The following is an 18910-nucleotide window of genomic DNA, read 5'->3' as shown; positions in this document are numbered from 1 at the left end:
ATCTTGTGTTCCAGAGCGTATTTAGTAGAAGCATGGACTGTGATCATGTTTAACTGGAGGTCATTGCTAAAGCATTGATTAGAGCCCCTTCCTTGAACCTGGAAAAAGATGCTAACATTTTTGATGTTTGTTGAACTAGTTTTTCCTCACTTGCAATCATGGATCAAATAGCAAACAATATTTGTACTAAAGGAAAGAAATTTGAACAAAGTAGATAAATAATGATTAAAGCAGATTTATCATAACAACTTTGCAGGATTGTTTTTTCTTTTTCTTGTGGGAAGGCAACTGCTAGGTTAACTGGTTGCTTTCCTCCTGCTTTGGTATTCGGTTTGAAATGATGAAATGTTGCTAGCAAACCCTATTTTAAGCCATCCTCACTAGCTGCTTCATGATCCTGTAACTACTGCCGCTAAGGATGCTTCATGCCGTCCCTAGCTGGGTGCCTAATGGAGCTTCAGTGTCAAGCTGCTCTAGCAAGCCCCAGCAGCTTTGCTAATAGGTTTTGTTACTTCAGCTAGCAGAGGATGGCAACACTGAAACTAAACATATTCTGTCAACTCAGAGAAGACGCTAAAGTAGATTCTTCTGTCAACTCCCAGGAGGAAATTCATGACATTCTTTTTTTCAAGGTGTCTTTCACACACTTGTCAGAAGACATGCAGAAAGCTTCCTGCTTTTCTCTTGTAATCTCTAATCTTTTCTGCTTCTGTGCTGGAAGTCACTCTCTTTGGGGTGGTCATTCCCATTTAGGCAGAATTAGCTGGCACAGGCTGTTGTACAGTAGTAGAATTGCGATTGCGTGCAGTTGTATCTTCACCTATGTAGGAATTACTTGCTCCTTGATGGAGAAGTCTTTCACATCTAACAAAACACAACAAGGAAAGTGGAGTTCAAGCTTGTCCATTTTTATTTCTCTTCCTTCTTCTAAGCAGAAGGCTTGCTTTTCCCAAGTTTTTTTTGCATGAGAAGAATGCAAGAGTTTTTATCTGGCATTTTGTATCTACATTGCACAGATGAAAGATATTACTAATTTGAAGTGATACTTTTGTGAGTGTAAAATGTACAAGCAGTAGAGGTTTGTTTTACTTTTGGCCACAGTGCTTGCTCTAGTAATATACAGATGTACAGTTGTGCTTCAGACACTGAGTATGCAAATATGTGAAGTAAAAATACAAGTTGAAAGCTTTGCTTCATCTAACATTTTGCTTCTAAAAAGAAGTATGCATACTATTTTCTGTGTTCATATTCATGCTGATTTCTCCCTAAGTTGAGCATATATCATCTGCTGCTTAGCTTAGTTAAACTTGTCTGATGTCAGACTACAGTTGTGTCTATATGCTACTTTGCAGCCTGGAAAAAGTGGCAAAAATGTGGTAAGGGAGAAGGGAAACAAAATATTTGACATTCACAGAAGATCTGAGGGTCTGGATAAGGAAATGTTCATTTCATAATCACAGTCAGTGACAGCCTTTGAGACAGCATGAACAAGTGTAAAAACCAACAGCTTTAAGTGAGTCTTAGGAAAGATTTTACTTGTGTTTCACAGTTTTAACTCAGCAGCTAGATAGTGAAGACTGAAATCCAGCACAAAAATTTAGCTTTAATTTTATACTGTGCTGTAGCAGATGTGTGTGTGTGCGTGTATGTATGTGTGTGTATATATATATATATATATATATACACATATATATACTGGTGTTTTGTTTCCATACAAATTAAAGGAATGGGACTTCAGTTTCCCTGTGGCATCAGTGTTCTGGATCAAATGGTTCTATGATCTATGCTTCCAGGTGTGCCGGGGCCTTGCCAAGCAGACTGAATTGAATGACTTCTTGCTTGATGTATCGAAGTAAGTGTGATGTGCAAGATAATCTCATGAGTTTTTGATGAGCTTTTCTAGCCTGGCTCTTCTAATCTAGCTGTGTTCACTTAGTAGCAGTAATGGAAGCCACTCACTGTAGCCCACAAGCAGGTGCAAAGGCACACTTCAGAGGGTGGGCAAACTTCAGCACAGGGACAAGAACAAGTGGTATGTGTGGCAGTGGTGTATACCTTTCATAATTTTTTTGTGGTGGGGGTGCAGATGAAAATGTCACATGCATTAATACCTCACAGAATTTATTTATTCTTGTGGTCTTTTGTATGGGGTTTTTCCCTCTTTTTTTCCCACCTCTTCTGTCGGAGTTAAATGTGGCCGTCTTTTTAGAAGTGAAAAATAGGCTTGGTGTCTCATGGCAATTTTAGAAGGCTTGATAGGACTTTACAGAAAGTTGTTTAGTGTGCTTCAGCTTCCCCTATTCTCCCAACAGTTTTTTGAATGTGAATGCATGTATTCATAAATATCTGACTTCAGAGTTAAATCCTTGAAGAATCAGGGATGCCACATGGCATGCTCTTCCTGTACATTTTCTGAAGGATCTGTTTTAATTTTCAAATACTTATATGATATGTAATATGTTTGCTTTTAATTTCTTGTCACTATAAGACAAGATTAATTTGAAAGCATATAAAGAGTGTGAAAGCTTGAGTTTACGCTTGCAAAATCAATTTAGAGTCTTAGGTGATCTGCTCTTCCTTCATTTCTTTTTGTTTGTCACTGCTATAAGAATCGTTAAAGAACAAAGATAACCAATAAATTAAAAGATAAATCAGAGCTGTACTTTTGGTAAATCAGTCTGGAGTGCTTAAAGTGTTTTATGAAACTAGTAGAAAAATTTCAAAGTGCATCACAAAGTAGTGATGGTACTGTGGAAAAATGAGATGTCTTGTATTTTTGCTGCAAACACTTCTGTGGGTCTTGATGAACAATTCTCAAGCTGATGAGATTAGAGGATGTCCCAGATTCCTATGCCATTGCTCAGGAATGTAGGCAGCCAAGCTGACCCAGCTGGAAGGGAGAGTAATAAACTACAGGGAGGAGTCTGCCCCTTGCAAGGAGGGCAAGCTGGTTGTATCCAGATGTTTTTCCATACTTTTCCTCAGGATGACCTCTTTTTTTAATTTCAACATGATTCACAGCGTGTCTCCCAAAGGGCCCTCTTACCAAGTCTTGCACCATTATATTCCTTTCCAGAGTGCTTTTCTGTTGCTAACATCCGTACTGAACTAGTTTACCAAAAACTATATTCATCTATCCAGATTTATGAACTGGTGATTTTTTCTTGAACTGGCATAGTACTGAGATTGTTTTAAAGAATTTTGTAATTGTTTTAAGTTTTTAAGATAATAAGTAATGCGTACTGCAAATCTTTATTATGCCTTTCTGTAAGAGAATAATTCTTATATAGCACTATAATTTCATAGAGTTTTTTAGTTTCAATGAAAGAAGAAAGTTTGTATTTTAAGACACAAAACTGGGATATAATTTAATAATATCTTTATGAACTTCACATAGGCACAGATTTGTATCAGCAAGAAAATAATTAGTTTCCTCTTGGAAGTGGTCTGTATCTTTTCTAACATGGAAGGAGAATTTCCTTGTCAGTGAGGAAATTGTTAGTGTACAATATCACCGGGACATGTTCTGTAACATTTTAGAAAGGGCAGAGTATTCAGTGCTCCACCTCTTCATGCCCCTGACTATATTAGACCAGTGTATTTTGTATCTCCTTTCCACTAGACCCAAACAGAACTGATCTGTGTATATATTCAAGGCCACGGGAAAATGCCTTTTGTCTGCTGGGAACATTGTAATCTGAGGGTTATTAATACTTGGCATGTGGAAGATTTAGACTTCTTTTACTAATATGTTTGACCTTTATCTTTCAATGTTCTTGACTGTCCTTGAACAGTTACCACTTTGATGTGAAACTGAGATTTTTTAAAAATTATTTTTTATTTTTTTAGTTACAAGATCATTCCCTTTCTTCAACTTCAACTGGTGTTCATAGAGAAAACCCATTAAGAGTTGCTTAAATAGTTGCCTTTTGACTAGTGTTAAGGATTAGATAATATGACATGGATTTAGCCAGTTTTTTGATATTTTAAGATAAATATTTTGTTGTTGTTTTCTCTTCTTTTCTTTTCCTTTTCTCTTCTACTTTTAAAATTTCCAGTGTGTTAGAAGTGCCAAAGCATTTTGATGCATTCTTGGTATTACTCAGCAGGAGCCTATTCAGTTCACGGCAGGCAATATTTGGTAGTCTTTTCCATTTTCTACAGAGCAAATTCTATGTATAATAAAGAATATTCTCAATTCTGTAGAATAATGGCTCAAGGGAACAGAGCTAGGACCATTTTTTTAATTCCCTTGTGCTGTAGCAAGCCAGGTAGTGATTTTCAAGGTGCAGTGGCTTGTCCTCACCTTTTCTGGCTCCATGTTAAGCTGTAGTGAAACAAGAGCCCCTGGCACTAATTTGAGAAGTGTTTGACTAAATGCCAATGTTTACTGACTTCTCTTTCTCTGCAGAACATATTTTGATAATATAGTTGCAATAGATTCTCTACTTGAACATATAATGGTAAGTTGTCTTTTTCACCTCTAAGTTTATTAGTTGTAGGTATTAAAGCCCTTCATTCTCCTTCCATTGAAGACATTGTCATTGAAATATATTGGCTGTTTGTAGTGAACACATAGTACAAACAGTATAAACATGTCTATACAGAAAAGGTGGTAAAGGATGGTTTGATTTGTCATTTTTGCAACAACTTCTGTTGACAGCTTTCATAAGGATTGAAACAGGACTGTCTGAACTAAGTAGTTACTATTGTGTTCTCAGGAAGTTTGAAAATTGTAACAGAAAGGCTTCTGGTTTTCTTATTATTTCAGTATGTTATATTGATTCCTTCTTCTAAATTCAATTTTCTACATGCTACAAAACACTGCTCAAGAAATTACTGTCTGTAGCAGGGGATAGAGTTTAAAAATTACTCCTGGGGTATTTTTTCCAACTGTTGAATGAGATGTGTAAGACCTTGGAAAACTACACCCATAACTAGAGTGACAGTCAGTCAATGTTTTATAGAAACCACTAAAGCCAAGTGGTTAGTTCTTCCCATTGCAATAACTATTTAATGACTTAAAGTACTCTTCAGAAGCAGTTTATGAGTTTCTAAATCAATTATGAATTCAGAATTATTTTCTGAATAGTGTTAACAAATGTGGGTGAACTGGGTGTTTATAACATTTTGACTGTTTGACATGTGAATTATGCTTTTTAGCATTATGCACATTCATTGCATTCTGCAGTTCTTTTTCTGAAGTGTAAGCCTGAATCAGGTCTGTGATTACCGCTGTTTAAAATTTGCACATTCAAAAAAATTACTTTCCAACAGTGCTCTGATGCATGCCCCAGTCTTCAAAGTGATATTCTTAGCTAGGCTATTCAAAGACAGCGATGTTAGAACGCAAACAACAATAAAGTGGTTTTATTTAGAAACGTGAATTAGTAATGGAAAATATTCTGCAGTGTTTGTGTTATTCTAGTTAGTACACAGTCAAGAATTCTGCACATAGGACACATTTCTGAACATTGACTTTTCCAATTTAAATGAACCTCTTAAAAATAGCTTAGCATTTAAAAGAATTGGTACCACATAACATATGGCATTGAGAACAAATATTGATATTCTTCACTGTTCTTCCCTGTGAATAGAGATCTGGTGGAAAACACAATTGGCAGTAAAATGTGCTTACTCGTTCATCATCTTCTCCAACACTTGGCTGCATGATGATTCTGTGTTTTAACCTGTGTGATGTTTCATACTCGGCTTCCTTTAAAGCTGTATCTGTTGTCTCTTTCTTGAGCCAATTAGCTGAATTAGGAGTTTGTACATTTACTGCCATTTTATGGCAGCATGCTTTTATCATGATGTGGTTTATTCTGTATCTCACTGTGAGAAAAGACCAGAGCTCAGTTTCTTCTGAGAAACTGAGGAACTTCTTCTCACCACTTTGCCCTTTAGTGTTTGCACTTATGGTTTGATTTGTTCCTACAATACTAAAGAAAAATTATGTGTGTTTCTTTCCATTCTTTTCATTTTTATTTTCATCAAAATCTTTGAGAAAAGCTAGTGATATAAAGGTGTTTTTGAATGTAAATGCAAAGAAGGGAAGTAAAATCCAAGTTGCCTTACAAATTTTCTTGCCCTTCTGCTTGAGTAGTTCCAAGCAGCTTATGCGAACGGTGGTCCCTGGCTTCCCTACTTACAGTGCAGAACATAACTTTTTGTACTGATAGTCTCCTTCAACCACTGGTCAGGATTTGAGCAAGGGATTTATAGAAGTAAAAATTTCTCATCCCATTAACTATTTCTCAATTAGTACTGTTTAAGTAATCATTTTTGAAAAGCATGAGTCATGACCAAGGTAAGTTCTTGAGTCATATGCATTAAACCACAAAAGATTAATTGTATAAAATCAACACTGTGCTGTAGATTTTACAAAGAAATCTGATACAGTATCTGAATAGAAGTATTTACTGGACCCCTTGTCCTTTTGGCAGTTTCTGTTCACTCTCTTTTGAGCAAAACAATAAGCAATCCGAGTGGTTAAGGTCATTAAATTTCTTAAAGCTCTAAGGGGGAAAAATTGCCCAAATCTTACCTCTTAGATTGCAGTCTCCCTGACTTTTCTGTTCTGATGAAGTAAATGGAGTAGAAGACAACAGAATCTTCCTGAACCCAGGAAGTATGGGAGGGCCCTCCAAGTTCTGGAACTGGGCTAGATGGTATCTGTGTAGTTCCCCTCCTATCGCATAGAACTAGAGTCTCTCAGTTAATGAATTTTCATCTCATGTGGTTTTTTTTTTTTTTTTCTGCTGAATATTTGTCCATCTGCATTAGTGTGAAGTGAAATGAAATACTTTATTGTTTTGTTTCTATTTTTGGAAGATGAGAGAAGGGGTGGGGAAGATCATTGATATGGAAGTCTTATGAATCCTTAAAACATACCAACTGCATGAGTTGCACACCAAGATTTTGTTAGCCTCTTTCTGTAGCTGAATGATTAGGTAGGTATTATATAAAAAGTGGGAAGATCCACCTCAGATCCTATTCTACCATGCAGTTACTGTACTTTCTGAGCAAATAAGGAACACAGGAGACCTATCTGAACTGGATAGAGAAGTTTCTTGTGCCTGTGTATTGGCATCTTAACACAGTGATCCTTATTTGATTTTTGTCTCACTTTTCCCTCTTTTTCTCAGAAAGACTATTGTATGTCTGAGAAATACTTCACAGCAGTGAAGAGCTGCTGTGTTCCCAAGACAAGATTCTGTTCTGACAGTCAGTGCTTCTGAGAGTTATTTTTGCTGAGATAAAACTAATTGATTCAAAGTAAGATAGAGACCATGCAAATCTGCTGCTGTACTATGGTACTTCCTTGGCTGTGCCTGGTACCTTTGGGCTTTGGTTAGTTCATGCACAATTTCTAAGTCTCAGGTCTTGTGCAAGTACTGTCCCTGACATTGGGAGGGTGCAGCCATTTCCTATCCCTCTGCATAGGGCAATCCATAATGATACCTCTAATGACAGAATCACAGCATCACAAAGTATTTCTGACTTGGAAGAGACACACAAGGATCGTTTGGTCATTGTTTTTTACAGGCATGCTTAGTTTTTTTAGAAGCAAACACTACGTTCTCTGTTATGTCTGTCTTTTCTAGATATTAAATACCAATAAATTTGCATTGATGATGAAGGCAAAAAGCCAAAATTGCTATTAGGTCTTGTTCTAACTTATCTATTTAAAATCAGGTTAAGGTGAATAGTATATGAACATAGAGGGAAGAAAGGTACTATTTTGGAAAGCCTTGAAAAACAATTAAACAGGAAGGCCTATTTTTAGGGGGGAAACTTTCAAGTCTCTGAAAATATTCCTGCATTTCTTTAAGAGAGCACTCAAATTTACAGAGAAAATACTGAACTCAAGATTTTACTTCTGAATTGTATTCTAAAAGATTGCTTCTTCAAACAGATTTGCATCCTGGATAGCTTCTCAAAACTTTTATCGTATAGGGATGTATCTTTTTATCAGGTAAATGACTGGAGATAATCAACTCATGAACGTTAACTCTAGTTTTGTTTTTTGTCTGTAGATATATGCAAAAAACCTGGTGAATGCAGATAGGTGTGCACTCTTCCAGGTTGACCACAAAAATAAGGAGCTGTATTCAGACCTTTTTGATATTGGAGAAGAAAATGATGGAAAACCTGTCTTCAAGAAGACCAAAGAAATAAGGTAAGAACAGCTAGCAGAAGAGTGCAGTTTCATTTAACTATGGATGTGCAGGCATTTTATTACCCAGTTTCTGTGCCTATCTGCAGGTACCCTGACAATACTTGTCATACTGTGATATCATTCCCACCAGGACCCGCCTCCAGAAGGTAGTACTTCTGGGAATGACATTGCAGTGCCATCGACACAGCGTCTCTGAAGCTATAACGTCACTCCTGGAAATGCCGTCTTCCGGAGGCGGTCCTTTTGGAAATCATGTTGGGAAAAAAACAGAGGTGTTCTGAGGTAGGTAAAGGTGCAGGTAATAGTGCACCTAATCCATAGTCTGCCAGTTTGGGACTTTTTTTCCCAAGAGGGTTCCCAAGAGGAATTAAAATTTGTGTGATTCCAGCACATCCAAAGCAAGGAAATCACAATTTGTACTTCTTATGGATGGATTAGGCACATGTAGAATTGAGTATGGATTGGTCATTCACTTTGAAGATTTCAAGCTCAGTAATTTGATTTTACTTTTCTCATGTGAATTTGGATTTTCAAACTTTCAATTAATTGTGATACTGAACAATGCTTGAAGTGGTGAATTTGAAAATGTATATTGTCTGGTAATGACTAGAAAGGATTCATTGACTAAAAGTTATGTGTATTTCTGCTTCATATCACAGGTACCTTATTTTTATACCTATGTACTTTTTTAATGAAAGAGGCTTAACAAAGTAAATATAGTGGTTTTCACTTTTCAAAAAATATGAATTCCTAATAGAACCAGACTAAGATTTTCAAAGGCATACAGGTTTCACATTTTCAGCTTCTTAAAAGTAAAGAATTTTATGACTATGTATCCTGGGCTAAAATTTTCCTAAAATATTCAGCGTTGATTTTTATCAGAACTCTTTTCATTTCCTCCTTATACTTCTAAAGTTCTGGGCCAATATAAGATGTGATTCATATCTTCACTAAGACTCCTTTAGACAAACTTACTCCCACTTACCATTGTGTGAGTGAGAATGGAAGGAATAAAAATTGGTGCAATTTGCGTACTGACAAGCAAGGAGGTGGTGTAAATTAAAGAAGATGGCCTGCTTTAACATGCACTTTCATACTACTTCGTGATAATTGTTTTTCTTGCTTATATCTTTCTGTCTTCTCTGTATGGTTTTGAAATGTTGATTCTAAGTGCAAGGGTGTGAGCCATTTCACGGGTACTGTATACTGAAAGTGAAGTGCAACTTAAATATCTGTAAGAAAGTGACACTGAGTGAGTCATCAGGAAGAAGCCTTAAGCTGGTGTGATGTACCTATCATAAGAAGCAACAGAAAAATCTAACTTAAAGTCAGGTGTGCAGGGTGAAATCCTGACAGCTCAATCACTAACTTCAATACAGGCACCAGAGTACTATCAGGTTACATTTAGACTTCAAAGTGTTCCACATATGATTCTTTTTACATGTTTTTCTCTATAAATTATCTTTTGTTTTTATGTCATAACTGCTTAATGTTGAAATATTGAAAGCTATTTACTCGCAAGACAAACGTACAGATTTTTGTGATGCAACTTAGGAATGTGTTTGCTGTGTTTAACTTCCTTGTGGTGATTAAGGGACACAGTTAGTACCGTGGGATTGTTTGTCATGAAACAAGCTAGTCGTTCCCATGCAAAATCCATATAATATTCAGCCGTGAAATTTCCACTGGTCTTTTTCCAAAATTTTGTTGCCAAATCCACAGACATACACCACCCAAAGAAGTGAGTTCCATGTTGCCTTTGTTGTGTCTAAGGACGCAATGGATATGTAAAAGTCATAATAAAATCAATATCTTTTAAATGTAAACACAAGTCTGAGTTCTGTACAGATGTTATGTTTGTTAGGGATAACTCCCTGGGTTATTGAAGATTTTAAATTTTTGTCACTAAAATGGTAATGCAATGTCATGTTTTGTATTAAACTATATAGCTATCCAAAATGTTTTCAGAAAGTATCAATTAAGATGTACTTTTTGTTTTATTATGTGCTACTAGTTGTTGTAAGATTTTTCTCCTCAAAGCAAGAAAATGGCGCTGGTTGGGAACACCCATTACTGTGCCCAAGACAGACTCCACTAGAAAAATGTGTTTTCCATATTTTGGCTAATACACATTTTTATTTTCTCCAGATTTTCTATAGAAAAAGGAATAGCTGGTCAAGTGGCACGAACAGGAGAAGTCCTTAACATCCCTGATGCCTATGCGGACCCACGCTTTAACAGGTAGGATGCCCTTCATTGGAGGGGAAGATAGCTCATTAAATCTTTTACATAAAATCACTACTTAAATTTCATATTGAGATTCATTCATGGAGCTGTAGTCCTCTGATGCGGAGGTAATTATAGATGTTTATTAAATGCTTTAGCCATCGGAGATAATTTTAAGATACAAATAAAAGTATTTTTTTCAAATATTAATATAACAGAGAAACATTTAGTTAGATTGTTACTGATTTTCATTATTAGTCTCCCTGCAATCTCATTAGTTTCATGAGAGAAAAACAGTTCACTAACAAATAGTGAAGTAAGAATACCCAAATGTTCTTTAACTCTATGTTTGAGGCAATATTAATTATTTGTCTTGCAAATGAAGAAAAAGGATTAAAAAGTTCTTTCTAAGTATGACACAGTAGATAAAAATATTTGAAGGTTGTGAGCATGAAATTCTTGCAGGTAATAATTAGGTCTACTTTAAAATGATTAAATATATTGTACATCAACATTTCTGAGAATCAAGGAATAGATACCCATTGATATTAACTCTTTTCTCTTTTTTCTTTTTCCTTTATGGCTCTTCAGAGAAGTAGACCTCTACACAGGCTACACAACCAGAAATATCCTGTGCATGCCTATTGTGAGCCGAGGAAGCGTAATAGGTGTTGTGCAGATGGTGAACAAAATAAGTGGAAGTGCCTTCTCTAAAACTGATGAGAACAACTTTAAAATGTTTGCAGTCTTTTGTGCTTTAGCCTTACACTGTGCTAATGTAAGTTTTATTTACAGTTTTGTAAGCTATAATGAGAATACTTAAGTATTTTGATGTTACAGCTTACTAAAATGATTTGTAAGTCTATTTCATTGAATTAACGCTGTATTCCTTGGTGAATAATTCTATTCTAAGAGGATGATAGGGATTTTATTTGAAACAACCATAATCTGGATATATCAATTTTGTGTAACTAAAATGAGAGAGCAAGCTCTGAAATGTGTATGATATCTGTCTTCCGTTTTCCATTAAAAAATATGATTCTTATTTCTTCTATAAATTTGGATTGCATTTTAGAAATTTTATTGGGCAATGGAAATATGCTGTATATTCTCTCAATTCCATATTCTTAATACTTAAAGATCAATTTTTACACTTACATGCTATGGTGTATACTTATAATTATCCATGCTTCTAGATGAGAGTAGGTAGCTATTTTTGTCCTCAAACCCTTTATTATCTCAAAATTTACAATGCCTGTAGGAAACATAAGCAATATAATGATCATTACTATATAATTATAAAAATTTAGTAAAATAATAAATTCAGTAAAAATGCAATGCAGAAGAACTGAGTTATATTCATGGGAGATAAGATAAAATGCAATGCCAGTTAAGCCTGGTGATTTACATTAATTAATTTTACCAATACCATCCCAGTGGTACACTGGGACAGCAAGTTTTATTACCAGGTACCTCAAGTTGTTTCACTTGGATCAGGGCAGGTAGAATAGCCTGTATATAAATTACACTTGGGACTATGCACCCTTTAGTTGCGTGTGAGTTCACTACTGTTAGATGGTGAATGTTGCCATTCAGGACATACTGCTCCAGAGTATTTTTTGACTAGTACATTGCTGTGTCCTCACTTGTTTGCAAACCATGCCATGTCTGAACCTCTCAGTAATTAACTGTACTTATTTTTTGTACTGAATAGTAATGTAGTTATGATAAATATCCAACATACTTTTCACTGTGCATAGATAGCAGTAATTTGTACCAATGAATAGAATTCATGCAGTGGCAGAAAATATGAATTGTGTCCTGCTATAGGTCTTCTGCCAGAATTTTGCAAAGGACTTAGCTCTGTTTTTGACTCCTGAATTTGGGTTATTTTTCTTGGGAGAGCTCACGTGCAATTAAAAGTCAGCTAAGCCTTAGATATTTACCGAGTGAGTAGATGAAGAGGTTTCCCAGAAGTACTGAATTCAATGTAATCTGTCACTTTTCTAAGGTGTGAAGTTGTGCAGCCAAAAGCACTATCATTTCTGCAGATGTGTATTGTAATAATCACTGTTTGAATACAGGAAGTAATTTTTTTTCTTTATTAGAATTCCACATTAATGGATGACTTTACTTTTTCAGATGTACCACAGAATTCGTCATTCAGAGTGCATTTACCGTGTAACGATGGAGAAGCTATCCTACCATAGCGTTTGTACCGCAGAAGAGTGGCAAAACCTCATGCACTGTACACTGCCTCCACATATTTATAAAGAAATTGAGCTGTAAGTATTCTTCTAATGTAGCAGCAGTTGTATATAGCCTGTTAATTTTTTTTTCTTAATCGTAGTGGGGTTTTTTTAGGAAGCACTTTCATTATTGAACTACAGCAATATCATGCTGGTTTTGTCTCTGGCTTTCTTATACTTAGCTATAATTAATGACACATGAACAAAATTTATCCATCAAAGATATAAAATTGTACATACTCAGAATTTTTCCACAGGCATGGACAGACGCAGTAGTTGCTTTAAGCATCAGTTTTTACCTAGGATTTGTAGAGATGAGCTTTCATTCTTATAGTCCCAAGTCCCCATCAGCTCAGAGCCAGAGAGAAACCTGAGCTTGGAACATCAGTATTTAACACCAAATGCATGTTCTCATCCCCTTAGATATGTTTTAGAATTAAACATATTTCTCCCAGCTCATTCATGGTGTTTTATAGGTTGTGTGTGTTTTTTGGTTTGATTTTGGGTGTGTATGTATGTGTAGGGGGTGTTAGGTTTTTTGTGAGTTTCGAGTGTGTATGTGTTGTGCATCTGCTTGTGCTTATTGATGAAGGGGAAAATGATAATTAAGGGTTAAATATCCCAGGAGCTAGAGGGTAGAGTTGCAGCCTAACTTTGGAGGTGGGCTTCCCATCCAGCCTTTTAGGCGTTCTTTGACATAATTGAGTTATTTTCAGCTGCTGTATGCTGAAGATGAACCTCTATCTGCACTTGATTGGCCAGTCCCCACTCAACAGTAACAATGGGAGCCGTCACATTTTTAAGTCACTGATTTTGGTCCAGGACAATAAATTCTACTCTAGTAACCAGGTGTCTATAATCAGCTATTGAATCACAAAGCCTAAATTGTCTTTTTAAACCTCATCTCCAGAGCTTGCTCACTTCTGTTCGGCACTGAGCATTGTAGCTGGGAGTGATGTGAAAAACCCACACACAGTGGGTTTTACAGGGACTGCTTAAAGTTAAAGTTCATTACATGCTGAAGTGATTTGCTTGAATACCAGAGCATTAACAGCTTGCAGGATTACACCCTAATAGAAGCTTATTCTTTGTAATACAATTTCTTGTGCTTTGTTAGGTGATATTATATAACCCACCTCCTCAGCAAAATGCATTTTACTTGCAAAGATGACAGGTTTCATTCTAAATTATATTAGCATCCTTTAGTTGAAGCAGAATACCTTTCACCATTTTCCAAGCCATTCAGCTATCTTAATTCCTCTCACAAGCTGCTCTGCTGTTCAGTGCGCCAAGCAGTTAAGGTCCCATGGAGAAAAAATATAGGACTTGTAGTACAGAAAATGCAGGGAAAGGGTTAATTAATAATTGAATGAAGAACAGTTCTTCTGTCCTGGGTCCCTAAAATTAGGCCTCAGTATTGTTATTAGGGGAGGGGAGAAATCTTCAAGTAATGAAACATTAAAAATACGGTATTAAATGTTAAATTTTTGAAGTTTTAGCTTGATTTCTATTAGCAAGTAAAAACTGATTTTTTCCTTTATCAAAATTAGAGTGTCTCTCCTGCAATTTATGGCAGAAATTATTGGAAAAAAGGACAGTAAATATTTTATTAGAGACACCATCTTTACTATTCCTGGGAAGAAAGTCCTGAATATTTTAGGAATGCCTGTAAATCTCTCATTGTTCCTGAGATTTTTTTTTTGTTTATTACTTAATCTTAGATAAAGATTAGATCCTTAGATAAAGATATATGTTTCTGTTACGTAAGCAAAGCCAAAAGCTGGCTTTTGGACTCTATCACAAGAGTGTTTTCCAACATAAATTACTAAATGATTGTATGAAACTATTAGCATAGTTTCATTGACCTTAGCTGGAGTACATAACTTGGCATTACTGAAAAATATAACCTGTAAATTCAGCTTTCTGGGTTTATTCAGAAAGAAGTGAATCTTGCTGGGTATACATTTCCTAGTAAGTTTCACGTGTTTTTCACTTGTTTTGCAATGAAAAAGTATTTGTGTTTTCTAAACTGAAACTTTCTTCTTAGATACCATTTTGATATCAGTCCATATGAAGATGTTTGGCCTGCTATTTTTGTCTATATGGTTCACCAGTCCTGTGGGACAGCATGGTATGAAGTAAATTATTTCTTTATTTAGTTGTTAAGTCTGTGTTTATTTACTTATAGTTTTTGAGATAATTACTTCCTAAGTCAAGGTCTGTTTTCTTTGATGTTTATTTATTATGTCTGATCTGTACAGGACTGTAATAAACAGTCTGGATTTCTTGTCCCACCCTCTTGGTCCTTAGTTAATAAAATCTGGGAACAGTGAGGTTAAAGAACCTCACCATGATATCATCCTAACAGTTGTCCTTCTAATATACAGAAAAATTGTTTGGTTCTGAGATTATTTTGGTTGTCAGACAGAAGATGGTAAAGGCAACAAAAAAGTACTCTTCCCAAAAAGGAGAGAAGGTGCCCGAAAACTGATTTTTCAGATATATAGTTGCCAAAATTATTAATGTATATGCTAAAAGTAAACTAAGATTATCTTGCTAAATGAATCAGTTATTTACGTAGTTGTGCATTAATTAATGGAAGTGAATTATTATCAAATTAAATGCTTCATTCACTGTCATTTCTCTCAGTGTTCTTTATCATTACTAAAATCAGTAGTTGGGTAATTACTGCCCATTGCATTTCAAAAGAAAGAAGCTGCTCCAAATTATGGAAAACCTACAGATAGTCAATGGAAAAGGGGGGTATGTTCTTTCAAAAGGGAGCAGCATTCAAGAAATGTTTGCTGGCATTTCATTTTATTTTGCTGACTGAATGGATGCCCTCAAAACCTGTAGTCGAAACAGAGGATCTTTCTCAGTCTTCCTCAATGCTGCAAAGTGGGTGACTCTTCTGAACACAGTTCTCTGCTGCTCAGTGTAGTTATCTCGTTTCCATTCCAGACTGAATGGCTGTGGATGCAGGGTTGGGGTTTGTATTTTCAGTCTGGTTCTGTTCTCTTCCCTTTCTGACTCCCAGTCTCTTCCTTTCAACGTGTAGCTTTGATGAGAGAGGATTGATATCTACTTAATGCTTTTCAAATGAGCCTCAGCCTTCACATATAAAATTAAGGGAAAAAAAGTGAGGAAAATATTTGAAAAGGAGTCTGTTGGAACAGGACTTGTATTTAATTTCTAAAGAACAAAACTTCTCAAACCTTTGAAACAAAAAATTTTAGGACTTAAATTTGATTTTAATATATTGAGAAATAAGTTTGTGCCCTAAAGTATTTACCTATGTAATGTATAATTGTCTTATCCAAAATACAGCAGTGGATGAATTAGTAGTATTGTATGTTGAGGCATCACAGATAATGATTTTTCCTTTGGCTATAATTTTACTATTGTGTAATAACCATTGAATTGATATTGGGTGTAAATGAAAGTGACTATTGTGGTATTCTGAATTATGATATACTGCTTTAAACAATAGTTCTACCACTGTCTGACTTTCTAAAATTAAAAAAGAAAGCGTAAAGTTTTTTGAAAGACAATATGCCTCTGTTTTTCCTATTGTCAGATTAAGGCTGAGAATAATGACATTGCTCAGCACACAGCTGTATAAATACACATTTCTGCCTGTTTCCATGTAGTAGATGTGTCTACGTTTTTACACATAGGTCAGAGACATTGAGGTTTTTTTCTCACCCCACAAATACTGCAAAACTAGAACATTATTATACCTTTTCTGATATACCCCAGAAATTATCAAAACAGAAATTATACCTTTCCTGATATACCCACAGAAATTATCAAACTTTCTTTTCTTAAAAAGAAAGTCAAATCACAGCAATGGGGGAAAAATGGAATAAAGGAAAATTGCCTTTTTATGAGGGAAAAAGTAATTGATTTAGGACTTAACAAAATATTGTTTGAGCAGTAAAGAAATCGTGAGATGTCAGTTTCTGTTCTGTGAGTCTAAACTGGAAGAAAAAAATCTACAAGTATTGGAAAAATAAAATCGTCTGCTTCTCACAATGCCAATATGGAGCACCTCTATTTAATCAGGTTTATTTCTTCTGGGTTCTTTGTTTAAAAATCCCTGAATTTTTTGTTTTGATCACTAATCATGTTTTCAAGTTGTCCATTAGATGCGGAGTTGTGCTATATTTCAAGTTGAAGAAGCAATTGGAAGAAATCATTTCAAGTTTCTGGGAGCAGGGAAGGTCATGCAATTGTATTGACTGAGCTGGGTAGCATGACTTATGTTCTCAAATTTAACAGATTAACCAAGAGCATTGTCAGCTATCCACACTCCTCTGTCCTTGCCAAACTGGAGTGACTCTTCATGTCATTCAATGAGTCATCCACAGTGCAAGTCAATAGTAGCAAGATGGGTAAATCAAAGACCATCTTTTCTCCTCTGCTGGTTGTTTTTCCTGTTCCTATGTCTTGTCTCTGACTAAATTATTTTATTCCTAGCTTTGAACTTGAAAAGCTGTGCCGATTTACTATGTCTGTAAAGAAGAACTATCGCCGCGTGCCCTACCACAACTGGAAGCATGCAGTTACTGTCGCCCATTGCATGTATGCCATACTGCAGAACAACCAGGGGCTTTTCACTGATCTGGAGGTAAATGACATAATGGTATCAGTTACCACACCTCATCGGAGCTGTCAGCTGTTGTTCAAGTACTTTTTCTGCGCTAGAGTTTTTTTGTCAGCTGGGGCAGAGTGTATTTAAAGGTCTTCATGGAGAAACGGATGTGAGTAAAGAGTTTGAGGGAAGAGGATTACTCAGATTCCTAAACCTAGTCATGTTTTTCAGGACTGCCCCTTAAAAAGCAGTGGTTGATTTGCTATATATCCATGTCTAAGTTTTGGGGTTCTCCCTGCCCACTTACAACCACATTAACTGTCAGATGTGTCCCTCCGTGAGGGAGGGAAACACCCTGGATCATGAATACTGTGAGGTCTGGGAGATTTCCTGAATAGGAAGACGAGGGCTGCAGAGCCAACTGACATATGTGAGTAAAGGAGAAGAGCCAAACTCTAAACTGATCACTAAGTGGAAAAGATAACTAGTGAAATGGATGGCTTAGGATGTTAATACACAGTATGGAAAACTGTCGCTTGTTTTCCTTTTGAATTATGGTGTAACAGGGAGTACTGTCTCTAATTAATGTTGCATGAAACTTCTGACTTGGAGAACTTTTCTTCAGTTGTGTATAACTCTGCCAAATATTATCCATTTGGGCTGTAATTTTCCAGGCTCTGTTAACTTCCTCAAGGTGATTCTTTTGGGGAAATTCCAGGCACAATTGTTTGGCTCTTTTAAAGAGACATGCTAGTAGAAATCAAAGTTTTGTTCAATGTATAAGAGTAAAATGACATTTGGTGAGCTTTCATTTGAAAAGGTCTTGTTTATCCTGCTGTAAAGCAGAGACTTGAAAATTGACACGGAAATGCAAAAGTGGCATATGACAGGCATATGCTGAAATTTGGCCAAGCTATACAAGTCTGAAAATAAAATCAATATTACTTAAACAAAAAAAACAAACAAAAAAAACCAAACTTTGAAGTACAGCCTCAGAGAATTTTTAAAGCATTGATAACATCCAGTACTAACCAAGTAGTAGGCCCCATCTCTTTGGAGGTGAGAGTAAGAAAGAAAGGGAGACCAAAAGAGACAGCTGTTAAGAGAGATGGAAACAGTCTTTTTTCCCTGCAAACTCCAGCCAGCCTTCATCTGTTTGAGTGTCTTATGCCCAGTCTATGTTCCAGCTCTTTTCAGCAGTCTCCTTTCTTGATACTGGAGATGAATCCAGCAACAACACAGGAAAGTGCTGAAAGAAAGTTTGAGGATCTAGGGATGGGCTGACCTCAGGTGAGGGATGCTGACATGAACCTCAGTAGGTTTAGAGATGGGAAGATAAAACACTGTAAAGGAGACACTCGGGAGAAAAATAGAGAAAAATACGGTAGTTAAGGATTTGGGATCCAAGCAGATACCAAAATAGGTACAAGGACAAGAGCACTGTTATTAGGCATTGTATAATCCTGAAGGACTGGGACAAGAATGACTTCCTGAGACATGGAGACTGGGACAAGCTATTACTGCACGACTTCAAGTGATAGAGGTGTGTGTTATGTTCCTAAGAGCTCCTCCTCTGTTGAGGATCTGTGTGGACACGTGCTGCTGCATCACCTGGGGGTTTTTATATGCTTTGTAAAAGTACACTTCACAAGATGCAGA

General features: G+C 36.1%; 1 protein-coding gene across 2 annotated transcripts in view; it reads left to right on the top strand.

The window, feature by feature from the left end:
* PDE10A (phosphodiesterase 10A) overlaps nucleotides 1-18910 on the top strand; it is a 338217-nt gene that overhangs the window by 304844 nt on the left and 14463 nt on the right. For both annotated transcript variants that reach the window (XM_031060068.1, XM_005416270.2), the window contains exons 9-16: nucleotides 1794-1852; nucleotides 4412-4463; nucleotides 8040-8182; nucleotides 10331-10423; nucleotides 11000-11186; nucleotides 12551-12693; nucleotides 14705-14788; nucleotides 17137-17287. In XM_031060068.1, coding sequence (XP_030915928.1) covers nucleotides 1794-1852; nucleotides 4412-4463; nucleotides 8040-8182; nucleotides 10331-10423; nucleotides 11000-11186; nucleotides 12551-12693; nucleotides 14705-14788; nucleotides 17137-17287 — 912 coding nt within the window. The remainder of the gene's footprint in view (nucleotides 1-1793; nucleotides 1853-4411; nucleotides 4464-8039; nucleotides 8183-10330; nucleotides 10424-10999; nucleotides 11187-12550; nucleotides 12694-14704; nucleotides 14789-17136; nucleotides 17288-18910) is intronic.

Source organism: Geospiza fortis, unplaced genomic scaffold, assembly GCF_000277835.1.
Source record: "Geospiza fortis unplaced genomic scaffold, GeoFor_1.0 scaffold41, whole genome shotgun sequence".
Lineage (NCBI taxonomy): Eukaryota > Metazoa > Chordata > Aves > Passeriformes > Thraupidae > Geospiza > Geospiza fortis.
The sequence above is the reverse complement of the archived record's forward strand: the minus strand, read 5'-3'. Positions and strand labels throughout refer to the sequence as shown.